Source organism: Lemur catta, chromosome 15 (assembly GCF_020740605.2).
Source record: "Lemur catta isolate mLemCat1 chromosome 15, mLemCat1.pri, whole genome shotgun sequence".
Lineage (NCBI taxonomy): Eukaryota > Metazoa > Chordata > Mammalia > Primates > Lemuridae > Lemur > Lemur catta.
This window is the reverse complement of record NC_059142.1, coordinates 926,991-952,916: the sequence shown is the minus strand read 5'-3', so window position 1 is coordinate 952,916 and position 25,926 is coordinate 926,991. Positions and strand designations below refer to the sequence as shown.

At 62.4% G+C, this 25,926-nt stretch overlaps 1 protein-coding gene across 1 annotated transcript in view; it reads right to left on the bottom strand.

Annotated features, from left to right (window-relative positions):
* Window positions 1-886: 886 nt before the first annotated feature.
* Window positions 887-25,926, bottom strand: part of KCNJ12 (potassium inwardly rectifying channel subfamily J member 12) — a 37,003-nt gene continuing 11,963 nt past the window's right edge. Inside the window, exons 2-3 of the mRNA XM_045569418.1 lie at window positions 9,376-9,497; window positions 887-3,436 (exon numbers count right to left, since the gene is read on the bottom strand). Of these exons, the coding sequence (XP_045425374.1) occupies window positions 2,079-3,380 (1,302 nt within the window). The 5' untranslated portion in view covers window positions 3,381-3,436; window positions 9,376-9,497 and the 3' untranslated portion in view covers window positions 887-2,078. The remainder of the gene's footprint in view (window positions 3,437-9,375; window positions 9,498-25,926) is intronic.

The window sequence follows — 25,926 nt, the reverse complement described above, 5'->3', positions numbered from 1 at the left end:
GGCCCGCGAGGGCAGTGCGGAGCTCAGGCCTCTACCCGGCACCAGGTGCCCGGGCCGCCCCTCCCTGAGCCCGGCCATCTGGGGGGCGGACGAGCACCGAGCACTGGCGCACCCACTCCGCCCGCAGCGCCCAGGGCTGCGGCAGAGAGAGCCAGCCGGGCTGCCGGCGAGGGCCAGGCCCCGAGCAGGAAAGAGCTGAGGCCCCTCCAGCAGATCCTGAGAGGTGACAGCTGCCTCAAGCTGAATCTTCAAGGCAGAAATGCCAGTGGGGTCTGAGGCTGGAGCAGGGCATGGAGTCAGGCCTACCTCAGGGCATGGGGGTTGGGGTGTCTCAGGGCCCCCGTCCCACCCCGTCTCACCGACAGCCTTGGCAGCCCGCGGCTAGACCCTCCGTGGCCCCACCCTCAGGGTGAGGTCTCCAGCTATGCTGAGGGGAAGAAGAGGGGAGGCCGAGCCCCTCCCTGTCACCCTACCCCACCCACTCACTTTGTGACTTTGTATGTCCCCTTCTGTGTTCTCTGCCTCAGTTTCCCCACTTGGGCCAGAGAGTGCTTGGTGCCTCTTGGTTCTGAGCTGTCTTGGAGGGCACCGGTTAGAGCAGGAGACACGGGCCTTCGCAGGGGGCCCAACTCGGGGAGAATGGGCTTCCTCAGCAGAGGCCTGGCCCCCACCAGCTGCCAAGAACAGGACGGGGCCGACAGAGCCGACAGCCAGGGACACGAACCTCCTCCTGCTTGGGCTGTGCGGGGCGGGGGTGCAGGAAAGGCCATGAAGTCTCAGCAGGAAGGAATTATTTGTCCCATGGCCAGTTTCTCAATTCAGCTTTGAAAGAGGCGGACACTCCCCAGCATCTCAGTTGATGGGCGGGGTGACAATCCCTGTCCTTCCCAAGATCTTTCCTCTGCCACTCAACAGCAGACCGGGGCGGGCTGTGCCCCGCCTGGGCTCCCCTGTCCTGCCGGCTTCCCAAGGCAGACAGCAGGGCTGGCAGGGGCTTCAGCAGTGGAGGTGGGGAGGACGAGAGAGCCCGAAAAGAAGAGGAACAATTCGAGCAGGACAACCCGGAGTCTCTAAGGCACGACTCACGCTGTGGGCCCAGTGGGGACAGGGCTGATCCACTTCCTCTGAGTCTGGGATCCTGACTTCCCTTTCCAAGGAGCCATCCACTCCTTCGGTTCCCAGCCGCCCCCCACGTGGCAGGGGTGGAGGCCCCCGGGCAGAATGGAGAGAGAAGCAAAACAAGAGAATCGGGGTGGGGGTGAACCCTCGACAGCAGGTCCCATACCTGGCCCTGAGACGCACCTCTAAGGTACAAAGTCAAACTCAAAAACCTCAAACCAGTTTCTTCCCAGCCCCCACCCTCCACCCCCGTGACAGTAGAAAGCTTTTATTGTGATCATTAACAGGGTCTTGGATTTTCTATCACAACAGAACCTGGTCTGCCTCGATCAGAAGTGCAGGTCCTCGAGCACCGAGCTTGCCCTGGGGGCTCTGCCCCCACCCAGGGGGAGAGGCCAATTCTGCCTCCGGAACCTTCTGGAGCCTCCAGCCAGTTGCTGCATCCCAGCAGACTCATGGAATTCTAATTGTCCTTTTTGCCCCCCAAGAATTAAAAAAAATTTTTTTCAATCGCATGTTAATTTTTTTTTTTTTTGTAAACAGTCTTACCCAAGCTAAGGTTGAGAAAGCTGAAACCTGGTGCTTCTCCGCAAGGTAAAAACCCGCCAGCCTCCCACAGCAGAGGCTGCGCCCACCGCCCAGCCACCTCCAGGCAGGCTGCAGCTCTGTCTTCAGGCAGAAGCCCGTGGCTCCCGTGACCTGGCCCCCAGGAGGCCACCTCCCGGCCACCTCCCTGCATTGGCCCCTCTGAGGCCAGGGACCACCTGCTCTGGCCGCCCACTCTCCCGCCAACCTTCTGAGGCCATTGCGAAGAAACATAAAACGACTAAAACGCTACTGAGTCTGCAACCTGGGGCACGTGGTCCCCGGTTCTGCTCAAACCCGGGGGCCCCCACCGAGGGGCACCTCGGCCCCTCCTGGGCAGGGGCGGGGGACGCTGCACCTCAGCCACTGGGGGCTCAGATCTCTGACTCCCGCCTGTAGGACCGCTGTTCCAGGGCGCCACCGCCGGCCTGGCGTCTGTCAAAGTTGTGCCTGGCCTGGGGACTGAGCCGGTCTCGGCTGCGGCTGTCCTGGTCTCCGTCGGCCTCCTCCTCCTCGTCGCGGCTCAGGAAGGCCAGCTCATTCTCGTAGCAGAAGGAGTTGGCGCTAGGCAGCAGGAACTTGTTCTCAACCAGGTCCTTGGCGCTGCAGCGGGGCGTGGAGGGCACCTCGTAGGTCTTGTGGAAGTGCGAGTAGTCGATCTTGTACTGGTTCTTCTCCTCGAAGAGCACGGGCTCGAAGCGGTGGCCCCACAAGATCTCGTTGGCCAGGTAGGAGCTGCGGGCCTGGGTGGTCATGGCCGTGGCCTCCACCATGCCCTCCAGTATGACCACGATCTCGAAGTCGTCCGTCTGCAGGTCCTGCCGGCTGATGCCGAACAGCGGGCTGGCCTCGTCGATCTCGTGCAGGATGGTGATGGGCGACACCAGGAAGATGCGGTCCAGGCCCTTGTCGAAGCCCACGTCGATGTCGATCTGGTCCAGCGGGATGTACTCGCCCTCCTCCGTGACCCTGGGCTTGATGAGCTGCGCCCGCACGTGGGCCTCCACGATGTGGCTCTTGCGCAGGTTGCCCACGCGCCACATGAGGCAGAGCTTGCCGTCGCGCAGGGCCACCACGGCATTGTGGCTGAACAGCAGCGTCTGCGCCCGCTTCTTGGGCCGCGCCATTTTGGCCATGATGGCGCCTATCATGAAGGAGTCGATGATGCAGCCCACGATGGACTGTGCCACCACCATGAACACGGCCACCGGGCACTCCTCCGTCACACAGCGCAGCCCGTAGCCGATGGTGGTCTGTGTCTCGATGGAGAAGAGGAAGGCCGCCATGAAGCCGTGGACCTGCATCACACAGGGCGTGCGGCCCCGGCCCTCGGCCGGCTCCAGGTCGCCGTGCGCCACGGCGATGACCCAGAAGATGATGCCGAACAGCAGCCAGGAGGCGAGGAAGGCCAGCGAGAAGATGAGCAGCATGTAGCGCCAGCGGATGTCCACGCAGGTGGTGAACATGTCGGCCAGGTAGCGCTGCGACTTCTCGTCCATGTTGGCGAACTCGATGTTGCACTGGCCGTTCTTCTTGACGAAGCGGTTGCGGCACCTGCGCCTCGTGTGCACCTTGCCGTTGCCGAAGCCGTTGGCGCCCGACATGGTGACCAGGTGCAGCCCGTCCTCCTCCGATGACACGATGCTGTAGGGGTTGGCCCTGCTGGCCGCGGTCATCCCGGGGATGGGGGGACCCCAGCTCGCCCCCAGGCTGTCTCCCGGCGGGGTGGCTCCTGCAACAGAGAGGACAGGGGGTCTGCAACAGAGAGGACAGGGGCCCCGCCACTGCTCCGCCCCCACCCTGGCATCCAGACCTGACCAGGAGACATTTCTGCCCTGGCCGACCCACAAGCGAGCTCTGGTCTGGCCACCTCACTCAAGCCCACGCCACCTTCTCGGGGTGGAGAACAGCCTCTCCACCCTCCCAGCAGCACCAGCCCAAATCCTGGGACCGTCTGAACGCCTCTCACTCCCACTCAGGGCTCTGCCTGCAGAATATATTTAGGATCTGACCCCTTCTCCCACCCTCATGGCCTGAGTCCTCGTCACTGCCTACCTGGACCAGTGCTCGAGCCACCCCAACAGCCCACCCCCAGCCCCCCAGTCCCCAGGGCAGCCATGCAGGGCCTGTGGAAACTGAGTCAGAACCTGTCCCTCCTCTGCTCAAAGCCAGAGTCCCCCCAGGGACACACAGGACTGCACGGGACCTCACCTCCCAGCCTCTCCCGCTCACCCTGCTACAGCCCGTGGCCCCCAGACTTCCCTCAAATCCACGCTGGACGCCTTCCTCCCACATGCCCTCCCGCTGCCTGGCCGCCTGCAGGCCTTGGCTCCAACACTGCCGTCTCCGGAGGCTTTCCTGTGCCTTCCTACGTCCCCAGCACGACCCCTCACAGAACAGTGCCAGCAGCAGGAACAATGAGAACATGAGACCGTCATTCCCTGAGGGCAGCGAGCTCTGTTTTGCTCCCTGCTGTCCCACCCCAGGGCCTGGATTTGAGGGGCCCACCACCTGCGCCGTCTCCCACTTGGGATGCCCCAAGCTAGGTCCTGCCACCCTCCTGACATCCACACGCCCGCTGGGCACCTGCACACCACCCCGCGGCCTCCCCATCTGCAGGGGTGTGGAGGACGGGGGCCACCTACTGCTCAGCCTCTCCTCCCGGGCCCCTGCTTTCCTCAACTCTAAACAAGGACGGCAGGGCCACCACCCTGGCGTGTGGGGAGGATTCAAAAGTGTCACCTATTCCCATCACCGCCGCCGGCCCGCTGTGGAGAGCACTGGCCAGGCCCAGCCTGCCGCGCACGCTCGCGCACACCCCGCCACCCAGAGCAGGCCCCACAGCAGGGCACCCGGGGCAGCCAGAACAAAGCCCACTCTCAGTGGGACACACAGGCCACAGCTGTCCCTCCTCCTGGCCCCACAGGCTCCACACCGCATGCCGGTGCCAGGCTGGGGCGTCTGAGCCTAGCCCTATGACCACTGCCTCCGTCTGGCCCCAGCCTGCCTCGGCTGGGCTGGGCTGGAAGGGGGCAGACCTGGGACTCGCAGAGGTGGGCAGGATGCTGAGCAGCTGGACAAGCCCCTCTCCACCCATGGGGGTCCCTCACACCCCGAATCCCCACCGGTCGCACCATGAGGTCGGAGCCAGACAGAGCCTTGGACCCTCGAGCGCCTGCAGCCACTTTGCCTGGAAGACACTGAGGCCCCAGGGGAGGGTCCCACGGTGGCTGGGCACGCACTGTGGGCCGGGTGCTGTGCAGAGCCAGCTGGGGCCCTCCAGGGAGGGGTGAGTGGGCCACCCCACTTTACAGACAAGGATCTGGAGGCTCACAAACAGGCAGTGACTTGTCCGAGTCCCGCAGGCAGGAGGCAGCCATGCCGGGATTCAGCCCAAGTCTGTGTGGCAGGCTGCTGGCCAAGTCCACACTAGCCAGGGCCTCGGAGAAGCACAACTTCTGACCTGGGCTCCAAACACCTGGGAGACAGGTGAGAGTGGAGCCTGAATGGCCAGCCAGACGGGGGGCACCCCCAGGGTTGGTGTCAGTCGCGGGTGCTGCTGGGGCCCCAGAGCCTGGCAGGGATGAGACACTCACAGCAACTGCTGCCTGAGAGGACTGCCGAGAGAACAGGCGAGGTCCTGGGCACCTCCCAGGGGGCCACACACATCAGCAGTGCTCTCAGGTCTCAGCAGCCTGAAAAGTAGCTACCACCATTACATCGACTCTCTGAACGGAGGAAGAGACCCCTCCAAGCCACACGGCATTAAGCAGGAGAGCTGAGATTCAAAGCACTTCTGCCTAGTGCAAGGTCTCCCTCCACGGGCCCCCAGGCTCCTGGGGGGATGCCTTTCCTCACTCTGCTGTCCTCCCCCAGTGGCTGCTCCAGTGACCACCTCACCGTGGGTCTGAGGAGCTGAGGCCCGAGGCCGTAATGGTGGACGCTGCTTCCGCCTGGGCCAGGAGGCAGGGAGCTGGTGGGGAGGGGGACCCCCAGGGCTGAGCTGGGAAGACGGCTCAGCCCCAGGCTCCCAGGCCCTCCGGCAGGAGGCAGCCAGGACTGGGGCACTCAGACGCCGGCGGGAAGACACCGGATCCCAGGGGGCAGGTTTATGTGGCCCTGGGGCCTTGAGGGACGTCCAGCGGGTCATGGCTGCTCCAGCCGTGCTCCGAGCAGCTTGAGGCCTGCAGGGAACAGAATCACAAGGATCAAAGGCCAGGGAGCGCAGCCTGCACATTGCTCCCGGCGGCTGGCAGCCCACACCTGGCCCGGCACCAGGCAGGTGAGGGCACTGCAGTGGCTCCTGGCATCTCTGCCAGGGCTGGGTGCCTGGGTCCCACCCAGACAGTGTCATACAGGTCTGGGAACCCTCGTTGCTGTTGACATTCCTTCTAAAACCACAGAGAAAGTCAACAAGGTCAAGTTCATACCCCACTCCCCCATTTCTCAGAGCCAGAAACTGACTCAGATCAAATCACTTGTCCAAGGTCCCCCAAAAACTGAGTAGCAGAGACAGAGTTGGAGCCCGGGGTCTTGGTCCTCAGCCTCCCACGGCCTCATCCCGCTGTGAGAGAGAGACCCCAACCGCTAGGGATGGGGGTTCCTCACTGGGCACTCGGGGGACCCAGCAGCACAAAGAAAGACCCGAAAGAGGACACACGAGCAGAAACTGCAGCACCACAGACTTGCCCACGGTCCCAAGGACACTCCTGCACGCGCACAGGTGTGGCGAGATTACACAAGGATTCAATTTAAGAAATACAAGCCAACACCTCCAACCAGGGACACGCAGGCCAGGCTGGCTCTCGCTCAACGGGGTGTGCAGGTGAGATCAGATAAGACTCCGGCTCCCCATTTTATAGATGGGAGAACCGAGGCAGGAAGAGAAAGAGACTTCTCCCAGGTCACACAGCCCAAGACTATAGTTAAAAGCGTCCTCTGAAGACGCCCAGCTTGGCCAGCGGGGGGCCCAGGGTCTCTGGGAGGGGAACAGGAGAGAGACGCTAGGGAGACTACCTGAGCCAGGCGGTTCAACGCGGGAGAACAAGCCGCGGGGAGCGCAGACCCAGCGGACCCTGGGGATGACAGGAGACCCCGAGGGGTGGCAAAGCCAGGCCCCAGCCCTTGGGAGTGCGGTGGTTCCCTGCTGGCCACAAGCCTGGAGATGCAGCCTCCCAGCAGCCAGTCTGCTTGGAGCACTGGCCGGGCCTGGGCTGGCAGCTTATAGAGAGGACGACCGACAGGTGACGGCTGCCACGTGACCCGAGGGTGGGGCCCGGGAGTCACCGGGAGGTGCCTCCGGATGCAGCAGATGCCCCATGCCCATTCCCCTGAGGCTCTGGGCTCCTCAGGTTTCGGTGACATCCGGAGGAGACCAGGGCAAGGCCTGGGACCACATTCCCAGATGCCAAGAAAGTGCTGACCGGAAGGGACAGTGGAGGCCACACTGCCTGGGGGAAGACGAGGACCAGGGGCAGGCAGCCCCCACCCCCAGGGCCTTTCAGCTCGTGGGGACGCCTCCGAGGCCCAAGCACAGTAATGGACACCTACGGAGCACTCATTACCTGCCAGGTGCTGCTGCAAGAGCTCTGCTAAAGTAACTCACTTAATCCCTACAGTAACACTGTGACCACCAGCCCCGCTTTCCCAACGAGCGAACCGAAGCTCAGAAAGACCGAGTCACTTGCAAAGGGTCACACATCCTTTAAGAAGTGCAGCTTCCAGTCTGGGGGGTGGGGGCGAGACCAGGGCCCTCACACCCCGTGCTCCTCTCAGGCCTCAAGCCCCCGCAATCCCATTTGGTGACGAGACACGCAAACTGCCCCACTGGCACTCCAAAGTGCACCTTTAAGGGCCCTCACCGGCACCCCTGACCTGTGGCCTCTCACCCTTGCTTGGAACGTCCAGGGAGGCGGCGCTCACTACCTTGCCACCAAGCCGCACCATCGAAGACCCCTCGGAGAGCGCTCGTGCCAGGGAGGCCAGTGTGTGAGTCTGCGTGTGTGTGTGTGCGTGGCCTGCCTCCACCTCCCCTCCAGCCCACACCCACAGCAGACATCCCTTATCAGTCTGCGCCAGGACAGCCTCAGCGTCTTTCCTAATCCAGTCACCATCGGCAACTTCACAGCAGGGCCTGAGAAACCAACGCTCGCTCAGCAGATGGGGAGAACAAGGCTCCGAGACAGCTAAGAGGCAGGCCAGGCTGCAGCCGCGGGGTCGTCTCTCGTGCCAGGCCCTGCCCACAGCGTGGGACCACGGCGAGGCTGGGCTGGGCGTGTGGGGCATCGAGGAGGGGCACTCCCGGCGGGCGGCCGGCCAGGGCAGGAGCCAAAGGCGAGGACGAGCTGGGCACCCCCAGGGCAGTGGGGGGGCTGCAGCCGGGTCAGTGAGAGCCAGGTGCCCGTGTGGAGGGGAGAGGGAGAGCCGCGGGCCGGCACCCCTGCTCCTCACAATGTGGGAGGAAGACGAACTCTCCTGCCCGACCGCCTCTCCAGGCCGAACTCCCCCACCAGAGGCTCAGACAGCCTCGCTGCGGCCCACGGCCTGCAAACACTCAGGACCGACGCGGTGCAGGATCTCGCTGCCAAGCTCGGGCTCCGCCGAGGGAGAGAAGCCGCAGCGACATGCTGGTATGTGTGGGGGACGGGTGGTCGGTGCCAACTCGTACCCTGGCCCTCACTAGCGGCCCCAATTCCCGCAGCCAACACCACTGTCTTCTGCCCCAAAGCTTTCTCTGGCCACTGGAGCACGCCCTGCCCGTGCAGAGGGCAGGCTGGGGAGCTGATGCCAGAGCAGCCTTCGGTCAGTGACAGACAGGAGCAGGTGGGTAAACAACTGGCAAACTGCCCCTCTAACAGATGACGCCAAGGGCAGGGCGGTTCCGCGCCATCTCCCCAGCGGGACGGGGCTCCAGCCGCCCCAGCAGTAGCCGTCCCAACGACCCGCCCCTTATGGGCTCCCTCTCCTCCCCGCCCCACCCCCTCACTCCTGGGATCTCCTCCCACTAAGCGCCTTGCACTGGAACCTTTCTCCCCTGGGCCCTCCTCAAGGGGCCAAGGCCCTGAAACCCAGCTTCCCCTCCTGGAGGCCCCACGACACCATGCTCCTTCTCCCCCTCCTCCTGCTCCTCCTCTTCCAGGAAGCCCTTTAGGATTCTCTAGCCCTGGGCTTCCCCTGCTAGGGCCAGAAGCTGCTTTCTAACCTGTATTAGAGTTGATCTTGTCCAGGCCCCATCTCTGACCGACCTCAGAGGCCCAGAGAGGCTGGAGTTGGCCCTGGCAAAGAAGGGACCCCCAGGAAATGCTCCCTGGCCAGATAAAAGGATGAAAGACGAGGCAGCTGAGTAGAGGATGGATGGAACAACGAATGAGCAGACAGACATGTGCACAGGTGGGTGGTCGAGCAGATGGACGGATAAATCGGGCTGAGAGATGGGTGGGTGGGTGGATGGGGGTGACCAGATAGATGGACGGGTTAGGTGGGTGGGGGGCAGGTGGACGGATGGCTGAGCAGATGAAGGGGTGGAGGGGATGGCTAACGAGTGGCTGGGATGGGCGCTGGACATAGGTGGATGGGCGGATGCGTGGGTGGGCGGACGGGTGGTGTGTGGCCGAGTGTTTGGTGGGACGGATGATTGGAGGCACAGGTGCACATCAGTGACTTTAATCTTACCTCTTGAATTCTATCTTCTAAGTAATGGTGCTGAGTGGGCAAGTGACAGTCTTCAAGGCTGAATTAGCAGTGGCTGCTATTTCCCAGGCACCAGCTGGGGAGGATCCAGACACTAGAACATCCTAAAGTTAACAGAGCGAAGCCACGTTACTGCAGACGGTGCTGCTCACTTCCCCCACCCCGCGGGAGGTGGCGCGGCCTCCAGCCTGCACCTCTGATGCCCCACACCTTTGTAGCCTCCAAGTCCTGTCCAGAACAACCATCCAGAACCAGGGAAGGGCAGAACAGGATGGGTCTTCAGAGAAAATAACAGCTGACAATTATCAAGTGTCTGTTGCATGACAGATACTATCATAGGTGTTTTACATATGTCATCTCAGGTAACCCTCACAAGGCCACAAGATTAGAGCTGTTACTATTCCCATTTCAGAGAGGTAGATAAGGTGGTAATTCTCCTAGGGTCACAAGAACTCAGGCCCTCAGCCTATGCTCTTAGCCACCACCTTCAGAGCCTTCCCAATGCCAACCCTGGAGCCAGCTGTGGACAGCTGGGTGGATGGACGGGTGGGTGGGTGGATGGACAGGTGGGTGGATGGGTGAGTGGAAGGATGGATGGATGAGTGGGTGGGTGGATGGATGAATGGGTGGATGGATGGACGAATGGGTGGATGGGTGAGTGGAAGGATGGATGGATGAGTGGGTGGGTGGATGGATGAATGGGTGGGTGGGTGAGTGGAAGGATGAACGGGTGGATGGATGGACAAATGGGTGGACGGATGAGTGGAAGGATGGATGGATGGATGGATGGATGGTTGGGTGGGGAATGAGTGGGTGAACGGATGGATGAGTGGATGGACAGACGGATGAGTGGATGGACAGATGGATGGACAGGTGGATGGATGGGTGGGTGAATGGATGGATGGATGGATGGATGTAGGGAGGGATGGATGAATGGGTATGAGGGTAGATGAGTAGATGGAGGATGGAAGGAGGGATGAGTGAATCGGTGGATGAATGGCTAGAGGGAAAGAGGGATGGATGATGAGTAGCTGGATGGATGGAGTGTTTGGGTGAATGGGACAGATGACTCGAGAGATGAGTGGGTATGCACATGCTAACTATATGGATGGGTACACATCAGTAATTTGCCAGAGATTTGCCTTGGGTGCACATACATCCTACAATGACCCTGTGATCCTCAAGATTCAATTTTCCCATCTGTCAGAGGCCCCCTGCCATCCTCCCCAGCGTGCTGTGAGGATCAGGGGAGAGGACAGTGGGAAGGGGCTCTGAGACCCTCCAGATGTGAGCTGCCTTGAGATTCTTCTCCCCCTCCCCACCACCCAGCCACTGAGTGCACGGGCCCCGCCCTTCGTGGGGTTACAGCCAAGGCAGGTTTTCCACACCGGCTTTTCTGGCTGGGACTAAGGAAACTTGGTGAGTCATCCCCACATCATAAGCCTGCTAGGGCAGGCGACAGTGGTTTAGGGGCACACAGATCTGGGTTCAAGTCCCAGCTCTACCTTTCACAAGCTGTGTGGCCTTGGGTGAGTCACTTCCCCTCTCTGGGCTTACTCTGTACGGGGATCCCATCTGTTCTCCAGTGGCTTCAGGCCCTCTCCACCCTCCACCCGCAGTGCCCAGTGCCCCATCGTTCTCTGAGCAGCTGCCCGGGCCAGCGCTTTGCCTGTCTCAGTCCTTTCACTCTCAGAACTGAAGGCAAACGGCGGCTCAGGGAGGTCCAACCACAAACTGCCACACAGCTGGGAATCTCCACGGCAGAGACGTGAGCCCGGGCCCTGCCCGAGTGAGATGCTCAGCAGCTGCTGGCACCGCCTTCACAGCCCTGCTCACCTGGGGCTGGAGCTCTGGGCAGATGAGATGGGATGTTGCCACAGGGCTCTGTGGAGCCAGGAGCGGGCAGGGCAGAGGGGAGGCCATCAGCCCCTCCCACTGTCTGTTCGTCACCTCTCCCAACCCCGACCCTCCCAACCCCGACCCTCACCACCTGTTTCCCGGAGGGCCTTTCCCCAGACCCGCAGGTCCAGCCGGTTTGTTCTCACCTATGAGGGAGGCAAAATCAGCTCCACTGTACACAGGGGAAACTGAGACTCGGAGCAGAGAAGTGACTTGCCCAGGGTCCTGGGGCCAGTGGGTGGCAGCCAGGAGGTCAGAGCCCAGGTTTCTGGATGCCCTGTCCATACTCCTCCTGCCACCTGTAGTGGCCACAGCAGCCTGCAGTGTGGACTCACCCCTTCCAAGTCCACCAATCGCTTCCCTGGTGGTGGTCACAGTTCTGGACAGGGTGGCAGGGTGTGCGGGGCAGTGCTTCCATGTGACAGAGGGGCCCAACAGCATGGGCTGACCCACAGCCTCCAGCAAGGGTGGGAAGGACCTGGGCCAACCCCTTCACTTCCCCGGTGCCAAACCTGTTGGACAAGGCTGGGGCTGAGACTGCCCAGGGGACAGGGCAAGGCACTGCCCCTTCCCAAGGCTCAGCTTCCTCTGAAAAATGTGGTTGGTGACACCCACCTGGCCTCCCAGAGCGAGTGCCATGAAACTGAACGTGGTGACAGGAGGTGTGGGCGGGGCAGCAGGGCCTGGCCCCAGCAGGGCTCCAGGGAGGTGGCAGCTGACATCCTCAATGTCAGCCCTCCCTAGAGGGGCCTGGCCACCCTGTAGCTCACTGGGGGCCCTTCCCTGGGCCTTAGACTCCCCATCCGCAAAATAGGAAGACCCCACACACCTCAGGAGACTGTCCTGCAGGTAAACTAAGTCCTGTCCCTGGCGCTGGCACACAAGGCCACGCAGTACTGTGGGTCCTCCCTCGCATCCTCCATCAGAGGCTTTCAGGCTCTGAAACCCACGTGGGCAGCTGACAGCAGTGGCTGGGCCACCCGCGGGCCGGTGGGGTCCCCAGAAGCTGCCCTGGCAGGCCACGGCCCTGGGGAAGCTTGAGCTCCCCAGGGCAGGGACTTGGCTGCCTCGCTCCTCTGTGCCCGGGACGTGCCAGTCCCGCAGGGTGTGCTCAGAAAGTGGTGGCTGGAAGCACTGACCCCAGGAGTCTGCACCAAGTGGCCAGAAGAGACACACGTCCACCCTGTGAGCCCCAAGGTGAGGCCAGGTCAGGAGCTTCTGGCCCATCGGGGTGGAAAACAGTCACACCAAACACCGGGGAATGTTTCTGGTGGTATTTTTATCTCGAGAACATCCTTTGCAGAGGGCGGGGGTTGGGGGGAGACAGGGTGTCCTTGGCCCGAGGTCCCAGGGAGCAGCAGAGAACAGGAGCCCCTTGGTGGCCACTGCAGACACTGCCCCATCCCTAGGCTCGCCTGAGTCCCAGGAGCAAGCGGGACCTGCGGGGTCTTGAGGGCTTCATGGAGCTTCTGGTTCTGCTCCAACTTGCTGTGTGACCTGGGCCAGGTGTCCGTCCTTCTCTGGGCCCCCTGCAGTCCACCTTTCCTGCGGGCCACTCAATGCCAGGCTCCGCACTGGGCACCAAGGACCTGAAGAGGAAGCCGCGGGCGCCTGGCTGCGTGGGGCGCCCTGCCTCACAGGGCAGACAGCGAGGAAGTCCGCGGTCACAGCACGCTGGACCAAAGCCACCAGCGCCTCAGGAGCCCAGGGGAGGCGTCCAACACAGTGGAGGGGCGAGGGGCGTCCTTCCGGCCGGCGGGAGAGCAAGCAGGCGCAGACAGCCCGCCCGAGGCCCACGCACACACTGGAAGAGCCCAGGGCCGCGCGTGGCCGGGGCTGTGAGGCACTCAGAGTCCCTCCTGTTGGCGCACAGATGTCTGCTCCTCGCACCGCGCGGAGGGCTCTCCCTGCCTCCGCACGGCCGCTCCTGTCCGAAAACCAGGAGGCTGGCCCGGCTGCCCCACAGGGGCCCTTCCAGCCCCAGCATCCGGATCCTAAGGGGTCTGGGGCTTGCGGGAAAGGCAGGGGCACACCCTCGCCACCCTAATAGCACGGGCAGCGCTGGGGCCCAGGCAGTACGTGGGCAGATGAAGGAACCGAGGCCGTGGCTGTCATACTAATGAGCTTAAACTGGATCCCAAGGGCCAAAAGAGGGTTTGAAAGTTTAAGAGTTCTGGGGCAATAGGGCCCTTCCTGTGTGGCCTTGGGCAAGCCGCATAACCTCTCTGAGCACCAGTTTTCTCACCTGTAAAATGGGACTAGTCATAGTACTTATCTTACGGAGTTGTGATGGGGTTTTGCTGAGTTAATATGCAGAGGTTGCCCAGCTGGGAACTTCCTGTTCCCCCAAGTCCCCTCATCCAGCTCTGAGCCCTGCCTCACCCTGGGGAGTCACGGGCCCCCTTAGGGCCTCACTGGACCCCTCCAGGTGGGCAGGAATGAACAGGTAGATATGGCCGGGAGGAGCCTGGGGAGCAAAGGCACCACGGCTTCTATTTTCCCTACATCTGCACGTTTTTCAAGCTTCAACTGAACTTGAGTCTCAGACGTTTCCCGAGCAGTGGCACGTGCACAGGAGGGAGAGGCGGCAGCCTGGGGCCAGAAGGACCACCAAAGAAAAGGCTGGCAAATTTGCCAATGTGAAAATATCTATGATGTCATTCATCAAAACCCAACAGAAGTAAAATAAAAGGTAAATAATAGATATTTGTTATAAAAGGATTGATGTGGCTAATATATAAAGAGTTCTTATAAATCAACAAAGAAGGACACAGTAGGAATGAACAGAGGGCTAGGCTTGTGTTCCCAATGTGCCCGAAATGTCCACACCTCAGAGCCTCAGCGTGGAATGCCTTCCTCTAACTTCCAGAACTCATCGCATCTGTCAAACTCAAGGGATGCCTCCTCCATGAAGCCTTCTAAGATTTCCCTGGGGCCCCCTCCTGCTGCGCCCTGAGTGCCCCCTGAGTGCTTCTTGGGCCCCTGGAACTGAGTGCTTGGCTTCTGCTCATTTCATCAGAGTGTCCCAGGTGAGGAGGCCCAAACTTCTTTGACAGAGGAGGAAATGAGGCACAGAGTGGAGCTGTGCCCAAGGTCCCCAGTCTGGGAGACACAGAGCTGGCCTAGCACCCGGGTGTCCTGCCTCCGGTCTCTGCTCCAGCACCACTGCCCCGTGAGCTGGCCAGGCCCACCTCGCTCCAGCCTGGGGTCCAGGTCTGCCTTTCCCCATAACGGGCTGGGCCAACGCGAGGCCTGAGCCGGCGGGCCAGGACGAGGGCTGCAGCCCCGTAACCTGGCTGCCCTCTGCAGGGAAGCATGCCACCGTTGCTTTCTCGGCTTCGTTTTCCTTCCCCATTTTGTAAATCTGGCCTTATTTCAGACAATCCCCTGGGAGGGCCTGACAGACCTCCGAGGGCTCTGGGGTTCGCCTGGCACAGGCAGGAGGCTGAGCTAGGAGAGGAAGAGTCCAGGAAGGCAGGGTGGGCTTGCCGAGGGCTCATCGCTCCACCCCAGGGCCCCTCGACTGTGCAGATCTGAGGGCCCACCAAGGCCCAGGAAGGCCCCGGGCCCCGCCTGGCTCTGCTGCCTGGGACGGCACGAGGGGCCGGGGCTACCCGCTCACTCAGCAGCACCCACCGAGCCTCTGCTGTGAGCAGACCCTGTGCTGGGGCCACCTTCCAGGGGGGCGGCACACAGGCGAAAACCCGAGCAATTCCAGAGACGGGTGCAACTGCTCTAGAGGTCAGCGACCGTGTCTCTGAGGCGCTGACACTGGATCCGAGCCCCACTGAGGCGAGAGCGTGGGAAGAGCGTATTCCCGGAAGTGGGAACGGCAAGGACCAAGGCCTGAGACCGGGATGCTGCTCTGCGTGTTCAAGGAACAGAGGAGGGTGGCGGGGCTGGGGCCGAGGGTGCCGGGAGAGCAGGGCGGAGGGAGGCAGAGGCAGCAGGCAGATGGCGGGAGAGGCTGGCAGCTTAGAAAGGCAGAGGACCTGGCCGAGGACACTCAGCCAGCGGCACAGACGGGAGTGCCTGGGCCTCCTCTTTCTCACCCACCGGGGTGGTGACGACCCTTGCTCCAGAGCCGCGGTCAGAGGAAACACTCCCCACGCCTGCCCTGGCCACAGCCAGACACCTTCCCAAAGGCCCTTCTCCCCGTTTTCCTTCAAACTCCTACGTACCCTGCAACACCCGTTGCCAAGGCCCCTCCTCCTATGCTTGCCCGTCCTGGACAAACCATGTGGGTGTGGTTACCTACCCCCCACCGAGTCTCCCCGACAGTCCAGGGGCCCCTGAGGGTGGGGGCCGGGTCTGACTGCCCGAGGGAGCCAGGGCCAGGTTCCTGGGGGAACCAGGACTCTGCCCCCCGTGCCCTGAGAGTGCCCCTGAGGCATGCATCACAAGATAGCAGGCAGGGCCTCAGCTCACCGTGGGAACTCACCCTGTCATCACCCCTTCTGGGCCTCAGTTTCCATTTGTTAAGTGAGAGGCCAGGCTGCTGAGGCTCCTGTTCACCTTGTCTGAGAAGGCCATGGCTGGGGGCAGCGGCCCCCCCACCTGCCTCCCTGATTAACCGCTCACAGCAGGGGGGCATCAGGCGGGGCCCACAGGGCAAGAAGTGTCAACTTTCTCCAGGCCAAGTCTGGGGGTGATGGGGAGGACCCCACAGAGACTCACTCCAGCCAGGTGGGGGCCTGGGGCACAGCTGACCCCTGACCCCTTCTCCCCAGGGCTGGGAATCTAAGCGCACCAGGCCTGGTCCCCAGGCCCCCGGCAGCGGCAGCAGCAGGCACTGCGGTCCCTGCCACATGGAGCGCAGTCCAGGAGGTCCTGCCGGGGCCCAGGGATGGAACCCAGGCCCTGCCCTCCCCCAGCCCCTCCGTGAAACGAGTGGAGACAGCAAGGCCCAGCGTGGGGCCCGCAGAGGGGGCTCCCCCAGCGCCCCAGGACGCAGACCCCCCTGCCCCTCCCAGAGCCTCTGCAAGCGTGGACAGCTGAGGCTCTCACAGGGCCGTAGCACGCGAACTGCGGCACCACTCGTTTCAAAATGCTCTTTTGCTAAGTATTCCAACATTCCTGGCTTCCTCTGTCGCCTATGTGGGTTCTCTCGTGCATTCAAACATGTTATTCTGAGAAAGTGGATGGCAAAGGTGTCCCCGGCACAGGACCAGCTCGGCATGCCGGTTCAGAGGAAGGAAGGCTGGACACAGGGACCAGGGCAGCCTGGGCCCTCCATCCAGCGTCCATCCATTCTTGCATTCGTCCGTTCGTCTGTCCATTCTGCAAACAAGTCTTTCCTGAGCACCGGCTCTGGCTAAGGCAGGGCGCACGCAGCGCAGAGGCTAGAAAGCCTTGCTCCTGTCCCCAGCATACGGAGGGAGGCGGACATTCCGGGAGAGAAGGGACAGCTACAGAAGAGCCAGGCTGCAGGAGGTGCTGTCTGACCGCGCAGGAGAGAGCGCAGGCTGGAAGCAGGACGCAGGGCTCGGGGAGGGCTCCGGGGGTGCAGAGCGGGGCTGGGAGGGAGGTGAGGTCTGCGGGCAGCCGGAGGCTAGGGCACCTGCCCCCACGCCAGGCTGCCTCCGGACGGCAGCCCACTGGACCCTCCCGGGTCAAACCCACGGTCACTGGGAATGGGGGTTCCTGGGGCCCGGCCAGGAACATGAACCTGAGGAAGCACCTCCGTGTACAGGGAAGGGCCTGGCCAGCGTCCGCCTTCCCCACATTTTCCTCAGCTACGGCACAGCCACAGTGAGGGGACCGAGGGGCCCCACAGCTAGAGGGTGGTGGGCAGGTCCCCAGCGAGGACATTCTGACCCCACACCGCCTCACGCCAACCTCTTACCGACACGCACGCCTTTCCTACCCTGATAAACTGGGACTGCACACCTGCTGTGCGTCAGGACACCTGACAGTGTGACGCAGGACACTTCCCTTCACACTATTATTCCTTTTGACAGAGGCAAGAAACTGGGGCTCAGAGGGGGCGCACCCTGCCCAGAACCACACAGCAGGCCCACACCAGAGCCGGGCCGGGAATTCAGGACTCCCAGGGCTGTAGGAACAGAGACCGAGGACTTGGCCACACACATGGCCCTATGTCTCCAGGACAAACCACAGCCTCTCCAGGCCTGGCTTGGACCACCTCCCGCAGGAAGCCTTCCCTGACTACGTGACTCCCACCTGCCTCTCCCCCGTCCCTTGGGTGGCAGCTAATTGTTGATGTGGGGAGGTAGAGGGTGCCGGGGCTCAGACTGGAGAGGCAGGGGCCTGCTGTCTGTGTGACCTTGAGCTGTGGCCCCTCTCTGAGTCTGGCCCTAAGAGGATAAGATAGGTTTGGGGCATTTGTGCTGTAGCAGGGGTGTGACCAGCAGGTGTCTGCTCAGAGAGGAGGGGGAACGGCCACTGAGAGACCCTGGAAAAGCTTTCTCCTGCCTGGAGAGGGAAGGAAGGAGCTGCTACCTTCCACTATACGCACCTCTCACCCCTTTGGCACACTGCCTGATACGCTTTTTGCCGCAAGAGCAAGACAGAGGCTCAAAAAGGGAACCCAGTGGCCTGAGCCCACGTGGTCAGCCAGCACCTTGGCCTGGGTGCCCTCGACAGGGCATGTGCACCCAGCCGCTGGGGTGCATGGCCAGAAACTGGGCGTGGGGGATGCCAGCTACGCTCCGCAGGGTCTGAGGTGAATGAGCCAGCCTGGGCAACAGTAAGACTCTGTTTCCGCAAAAACTAAAAAATGAGCCGGGCATGGGGGCAGCCCCTGTAGTCCCAGCTACTCGGGAGGCTGAGGCAGGAGGATCACCTGAGCCCAGGAGTTTGAGGTTGCTGTGAGCTGTGGTGACACCAAGGCACTCTACCCAGGGGACAGAAGGAGACTCTGTCTCAAACACAGAAAATGAACAAGGCTACTTCCCACCTCCACCCTCACATCTGCCGGGGAGGGAGCGGGGGGCCTGGATTTTTCCTACGACTGGTCCCGCCTTCTGTGTGCTCTGGCTCGCCCTCCCTTCACCCCAGCGCACACTTTTATAGGATTAACCCTTGCCTCAGTTTCCATGTCCGTAAAATGGACCTAATCATCTTGCCTCCCTGGCGAGGCTGTCAGGGGATTGACGGTGTCGGTCTGCGCACATGCCCAGGACAGGGTGCGGCACACACTGCCACCCGCTGTGCGCGCTCCTGCCCCGGCCCCGCGCCGACGACAGGTGCATGCCTTTCCCCAGACACAGCCCTTGACTCGGGATTTGGGAACCGGTAGTTTACATGGGAGGCGACCCCAGGAAGCCCTGGGAGGGGACCGGGGACTTGCGATGGGGACACGACAGCAGCCAATAATGGCTGCGTTGATGGGCAGGTCACTACCACAGGTTCCTGGGCTCCAGCCCCTGGGCGTAGGACGTGCCCCAGAATTATCCCCCGAGGGGCACAGAAGCCCCTTCGTGGGACCATCCAAGGTGCTAAGGGCAGTGGGGGCTGCAGGGGTCTAGCCTGGTGTTGGGACGCTGCCAGCCAACCAGGGCTACTGGGTAGGGACGGGTGCACACGCCAGAGGCTCCAGTGGGCAGAGGAGGCACTTGGCAGATCCTAGGGTGCCAACAGGAGTGCTGGGCATGACCAGTGAGCTCCTCGGGTGCACACAAGTGGGTGCATGAGGACACACGGGCCTGTGTCCGTCCTCAGACGGTGGAGCTGTGCCCACCTTCGTGCAGGGCTGCACACCTGGGCGTCTCTGCCTGTCTGTTCTTGTACCTGCGTGTACACAGGCATGGATGCACACTCACCCGTTCCAGGGCTCTGTCCCTTGCCCAACCCTGGCTGTGGCTGTGGGGTGGCAGGGATGGTCTGGTCACCTTGGCAACTGGGTAGGAGATGCTAAGTCTGGGACAGCCTTGATTCAAAAGAAAAAAAAAAACCAAACCACTGAGGACAAAAGGGCTGAAGAAGGAAAGGAAATGGGAGGGACAGAGGGGCGGGGCTCTGCCCCAAGTTCTGCTCACAGCTCTCCACACCCGACCTTAACCGCCACCCCCCGCCCCCATGCCCCCGGCATGCCCCGTCCCTGCCCCAGCTGAGGCTGCTAGAGCCCGGGCACCGGTCTGAGACCCCGTGTCAGGCCTGGCTGGCTGAGCCCCATGCATGGGGTCCTTTCCAAGGCCTGGGGAGCCCACCTCAGGGGCCGCCCAGCAGGGGAAACCAGTGTGGATCTGCGGGCCGAGGGGACGGGGGCAGGCACTCTGCAGAGCAGGGGAGACTGGACCACACCCCCACAAAAGTCACCCTCTCTGGACAATTAACACACTAATTGCACAAGCCGCCGTGGCCGGTGCATTAGCCCAGATCGTGCAATGATTTATTCACGAGCTCCCATCTCCTGCTCGTCCCCACGGCCGGCTCGTCAGCCTTAGCCAGGCGGGGAGGGTGACCCACAGACGCCTCCCTGAGCTTGCTGGAAAACATCGCATGCTATTTATATTTCATCAGACAAGAGCGCACGGGGATGGAACCGCTGCTGATCCGCGCCCCGCAGGCGGCCGGGAGCTGACGCCCTCACGGCAGCATTCTCGGGCAGGAGAAGCTGAGGTTGGCTGTGTTCTTTGGGGTGGCCCTTGTTGGAGGGCCTGTGGCAGGAACTCTGATCACGGTTACGGGGACGTTACCTTGACTGCCTCCCTGTGCCCTGAGAAAACCCTACAGGGAAGATTCTGCTATTGTCCCCATTGGATAGGAGAGGAAACTGAGGTTCAGAGAGATGAAGTGACTTACCCAAGGCCCCACAGCCTGTAGGATGCAGAGCTGGGGAACAAGCCCAGGCAGGCGGCTGCAGAGCCCGTGCCTTTAATGCCAAGCATGTGGCCTCCCTAATTCAGTCCCCAAGTATGAGGTGGACACTGATACGATCCCGGTGGGATAGATAAGGAAACTGAGGCTCAGAGAGCTAAAGAGACTTGCCCAGAGTCACACAGCCAGGAATGGAAGCCAGACATGTGACCTTGACAGACAGTGTGCTCCAATCCGGTCCCTGGGGGACCCCCCCCGAACTATGACCCCTGGACAGAGCCTCCCAAACACCTGCTTGTGTCCAGGGAGCGGCCCTGGGAGGCGTGAGAATGGCCTTGTGCAGTCAGTCCCCACGGCTGCCTGAAGCCACATCCAGGTGGGGTCCTTGTACCTAACACCCAGCTCCCCTTCCCCGGACTCCAAGTGGAGGCTCAGCTTGGCCTCAAGTGACTCCAGGGGCCTGGCTGTGAGGACAGCGACTGGGAAAGGGCTGAATCCCAGTGCTGACCTGCCATCCCCTCCCAGAGAAGCAGCCCCCGCCCGGGCGCAGGCCGGGCCCTCCCACACCAACTCTGGGCTGAGGGCTCCTGCAGGTCCCTGCCTCGCCCCAGGCTGTCCCACAGCCACTGGCTTCTCCTGAGACTGGGGGGAACCCGGCTGGCTGGAACTCCGGTCTTGCACAGGCAGGCCTCCCTCTGGGCTCAGTGTGCCCACGCGTAAGAAGGGCAGCTGGCAGCCCCCGAGGGCTGAAGGGGCACGCTGGGACGCCCGCCCCACGCGGATCTGCATGCAGTGATCGCCCAGCAGGTAGCCGCTGTGTCTGTGTCGTCACTCACGTCATCTGCAGAACAGGAAGTAGGGCGCGTGCTCAATCACAGAACTGGCGGGCTTTGCAGCAGGCTGGCTCGGAGACTCCCTGGCTGTGTCCTCTCAGGACCCCGGCTGCCCCTCTCTGAGCCTCAGTTTCTCTGCCTGTTAGTTGAGGATTTCTTACAGGGCTGTGGACGGAGCAAGGAGCCAGGTGTGTGCAGGACTCAGGTCCTGCCTCAGCAAGCACTTGAGAGCTGAGCCAGCCCCTGCCCCCATTCCAACCCCAAGGCCAGGCAGCTGGCACCCCTGAGCGACCCCCAGCCGCAGTCTGCCCTCCAAGGGCCCAGAGCAGCCGTGGTACCAGGCCCGGCAGGGGCCCAGCTGAGAAGCCAGAGGGCAGCCTAGGCTGGCTGCAGAGGCCCGGGGCCCAGAGAGGGTGTGCTGTGCCTGAGCTGCACACCGGGAAGGAGCCCTGACCCAGCAGACGGGCTCCAGCCACCCCTTGCCCTTCCCCTCTCTGCAGGCCATGGTGCAGCCCCTGCCGTCCTGTCACGGCAAGATCTTGGGCAGGTCATTTCACCTCTCTGTCTCAGTTTCTCCATCTATAACGCGGGGGCAGTAAGATGTGATTGTTGGGAGGATTAATAAGTTCCTAAAGAGCAGCAGTGCCTGGCATAGAGAAATGTCATTATCACTGTCCCTGTGATCACCTTTGTCATCATTTCTGGGCCAAGCCCTGGTAGCGTAGATAGATTCTGAGAAATGCATCCTCGGGCAACACTACCATGCAGACATCACAGAGCGCATGGACAGAACCTCGACGGCACAGCCTGCTGCACACCTGGGCTCCACACCTGGGCTCCACACCTGGGCTGAGTGCTGTAGGCAACTGGGGCACAGCGGTAAGCGTTTGTGATTATCTATACATAGCTAAACATAGAAGGTAAGGAACGAATACAAGATAAAACAATAAAAGATAAAAAACGGTACACCTGTTTCGGGCAGCTTCATTACAGTCATACGGGACCACCATCATACACGTGGTCTGTCACTGACCAAAACATCATCATGCAGCAATGACCACACTTGTTCTCTCATTTAAGCCTCATGAAAGCCCTATGACATACATGTTATAATTTTACAGATGAGGAAACTGAGGCACAGGGAGGTGGCCTTCAAACACTGGAGACTTAGAGGGGCCACAGCCCGTCTCGGCTCCAACCTGTCCTCTTTTGCCTGGGCCCTGTGAGTCGGGCAGGAGAGGCCAGGACTAGGGACCAGCAGTGTCTCACAGTGGGGGGGGTGGCCTCAGCCCTGAGTGGAGCCCCCGTCTGCAAGCTTGGAGAAGCCACGTTCTCCATGGTCCCAAAAGAGTGGCCCTGAGAGGATGTTCCCAGCCCCAGGCCACAGGCCGGGTGTCTGCCCCACTGCTCAGTGTTGGGTCCCAGCTGCTGCAGGATGGGGGCATGGGGACTGGTGTCAGACCCATGGGATCAAATTGTGCACTCAAGGCCTCTGTGGCCTCATCTGTAAAATGGGCTATGGGGTGGCCAGGTGAGACAAGCCCAGCGCCTGGCACAGAATGGGTCCTCAGCAACTGCTAATCGTTGTGGAACAGGACGGAGGGGCCCTCAGGGCCCAGGGCCTGCCCTGCGTCTGCCCTCAGGCCTCCACCCCTGCCTGCAGGCCAGCCCAGATGTGGTCTGAGGTGCCCAGAGGGTCATCGCAGGGCCCGGACTGGATGGACGGCCACCACACAGTGCTGCCCCACGAGCAAGACAGGAAAAGCGCCGAGGCAGAGGGAGGAGGCGGGGTGCAGAGGCTGTGTGCCGCGGGTGGAGGTGTGCAGCCAGCCCCGGGTGCATCCAGCCCCGGGTGCATCCAGCCCCGGGTGCAGCCAGCCCCGGGTGCAGCCAGCCCCGGGTGCAGCCAGCCCCGGGTGCAGGCTGTTCGGGCCTGAAGCTGGGCCTCTGAGTGCGACCCTGCCAGCCAGAGCCAGACCCTTGGGCTGTGGTTCGCAGGAGCGCTGGGGCCCCTCAAAATCCCTTCAACCTCTCTGAGCCTCAGCAGCGTCTCCCACAAAACAGGGACAACAAGAGCACCGGCACCTCCAGGGCCGTCTCGTGAAAGCGATGAGTCAAAACCCAGGAAACCCCCAAGCAACACAAGCTTCTGATCAATGTCCTTGCCAGACCCAGGAGCCTGCACTTTCCTGCCAGCCAGGCTCGGGGCGCGAAGGCGAGTGGACCTGGGAGTTGGGGAGAGCGGGTGTGGTGGCCACCCGGGGATGTCTCGGGAGACGACAGAGGACACGTGGACTTAACATGCCAGCCTGGGCCTGGAAGGAGCCCCGGCGCCCCCCAGAGAGCAGGGGCTGTGCAAGAGGGGTGGAAGCTGCTCAGGGTCACCCCTTGCGTGCCCAGATGCGTGCACCCCGCCCCCCAGCATCTGCGCATCGATACATGACACCCCCCTCGCCGGCCTCCGAAACGCAGACACACCTATACTGCCTGGGCCTTGCCTGGGGTCACAGCAGTCACACCACCACAGCCACCCCACGTGTGCTGCCCGCACCTCCTCAGTCTTTCCACCTGTCTCCACGCTCCGCTCCCATCCACACGGCCCCAGCACTGCAGCCACTGGGCCACAACTGCCTGCCGCTTAGCCAGACCCCGTCTACACAGCCAGCCTCAGGCCCCACCCTCTGAACCCACTTGCCTGGGCTCCATGCCCTGAGGATGCTGGGTAGTGGGCGGGGGGGGCCATGAAACCCCCCTCCCCACGGCACCAGCGCCCCCAGGCTGAGAGGAGCCAGGTGGCTTGGAGCCCCTCCAAACCCAACCGCTGGGCGCAGCCCTGGGGGGCTCCTGCGGCCCTCAGCACTGACAGGGTGACTGGGGGGGCCTCGCCCCCCAGAGCCTGGAGCAGCTGCAGCCCGCGGGGTGCGGAGGCAGAGGGCCCCTGCCTGCCTGTGCCCCCGCTGTGGCAGCCAGGCCCACCCTTCCTCCGGGCCAGCCTACTGGCCTGGGCACTGCCCATGTCCAGGACCCATAAGTGAGCACATGCTGAGCACCGACTGTGTGCCAGGGCCTCCGGGAACCCCTGCGTTCAAGGCACCACTGGGGCCTCGGGTGGGCAGCTTATTATTCCCACTGACACCTGGGGACGCTGAGGCTCAGACAGGCTCTGGGCCATGCCCTGGGCTGCTTCCCACAGGAGAAGTCACTGCAGCTCAGGAAGAGAGAGGGAGGGAAGCTGCTTCGGAGCCCCCACTAGGCCCCCCTCCCAGCGCTCTGCACAAGTCACCCTGCTTCACCCCGACACAGCTGCAGGTGGGGAGCCCAGTTTTCCTGCAGCCACTTTTCAGACGAGGAGCCCAGACCCCCGGCAGCCGTGACATGGATGCCCCACAGCTGGGGAGCAGCCCTGCCAAAGGCAGGCCCCAGCCTCAGCCCTCTCACCCATGGCCGAGGCAGGCCTGGTGGGGATCCCTCAGCGTGCCCCTTCTTCCAGCGGTGGGAGGCAGGGAGGGGGTGCAGGTTTAGAGAGGGTGGGGGCCCTGGCCCCATAGAGTCCAAGGTGCCCACTGACCCCAGGGGAGACACCACATGGTGGGTGGGGGTGGAAAGGCCTGGGCTGCGGGGGACACAGAGCCGGGTGCGGCCGGTGCGCAGAGCAGAGAGTGTGGACGGGAAGCGGCCTGAGCCCACTGCCACAGGGCAGGCGTCCCAGCAGGGCACGGGACCAGACAGATGGAGGTGATGACTGGGGACCCTGTCCTGACATTTCAGTGATATCACAGGGGACAAGCAGGACAGCAGCGGTGGGACAGCCGTGAGGTCTGTGGTTGGTGGGGCAGAGGCATGAGGCGGGGCTGCAGGGGTCCCAGGGGGGGGGGCGCGCTCCAGAGCAGGGAGACAGCTTTCAAAGATAACAGCCCCCCCCCCAAAATGAAGGAGCTACTGCAGCCCCGCAACTGCACTCCCAGGCACGTGGAGAGAACCGGAAACAGTGTCCGCGCAACACCAGGCATCCCCGTGTCCACAGAGGCCCTGCTCACAGCCACCAAAGGCAGGGACGGCCCCAGTGGCCCCGACTGAGGCCTGGGGGAACGGAGCTGGTCCACAGGACGGACAGCCATCACCCGGCCACAGCAGCAGGGAGTGCCGTCTGTTCCGGGGCACAAGCGGAGGCACCTGGCCCTGACGCTGACTGAGAGCAGGAGGCCAGGCCCAGAAGGCCACGTGGTGCAGGGCCCCACTCACCCGTCCAGACTGGATACCGCAGAGCCAGGAAGCAGCATGGTGCTGGGGGCGGGGGGAGGCGGGGAGGATGATGCTGGTGGGGACCTGCTTCCTTTTGGGGTGATGAAAACATTCTGGAAGTTGACAGAGGCAGGTGCACAGCACTGTGAACGCACTAAATGCCACTGGATTGCTCACTTTAAAATGGTTAAGTTTATGTCATGTGCATTTCACCTCAAAGAAAAAATTTTTTTGAGGAGTCACATGAAGGAGATTTGAACCCAGCCTGACAGATCCAAGCCCGAGTCCTCCCAGCCAGAGCCACGGCCAGCTCGCCTGGGGAGCAGGGAAGAGATGCTTGTTTTTAGGGGAAAGAAAGAAATCATACCAGAAATGCTGCGTTGGCCTCCAGGCCCTGCAGCTGCCCCCTCCCCACCCCCTTGCCCTGCCCCTTCTCCAAGTCCCCACCGTGCACCCCTCCGAGCCCGGCCTGCTTCCCTCTGGCCTCCTGCCGGCTCCCCCCTGATCCACCAGCACTGGTCTCAGCCCCTCTCCGGGAGCCCGGCCCTCTCCCATGGAGTCCTTCGCCAGTCGTCCATTGGCACGGGAGCTCTGAGGGCTGGGGCTTAGTTTTGTCCCCTGAAGTGTCCTGGGGCCTGGGCGCAGTGTCCCATGGTGGGCCCCAGTGATCAGCTTCGGAGGGAATCATTCTCAGCCAAGGTGCAGAGAGGGTCCAGGGGAGAGAGGAGCCTGGTGACAGCAGGGGCTTCCGGTGGGCAAGAGGGCCAGGGCCTGTGGA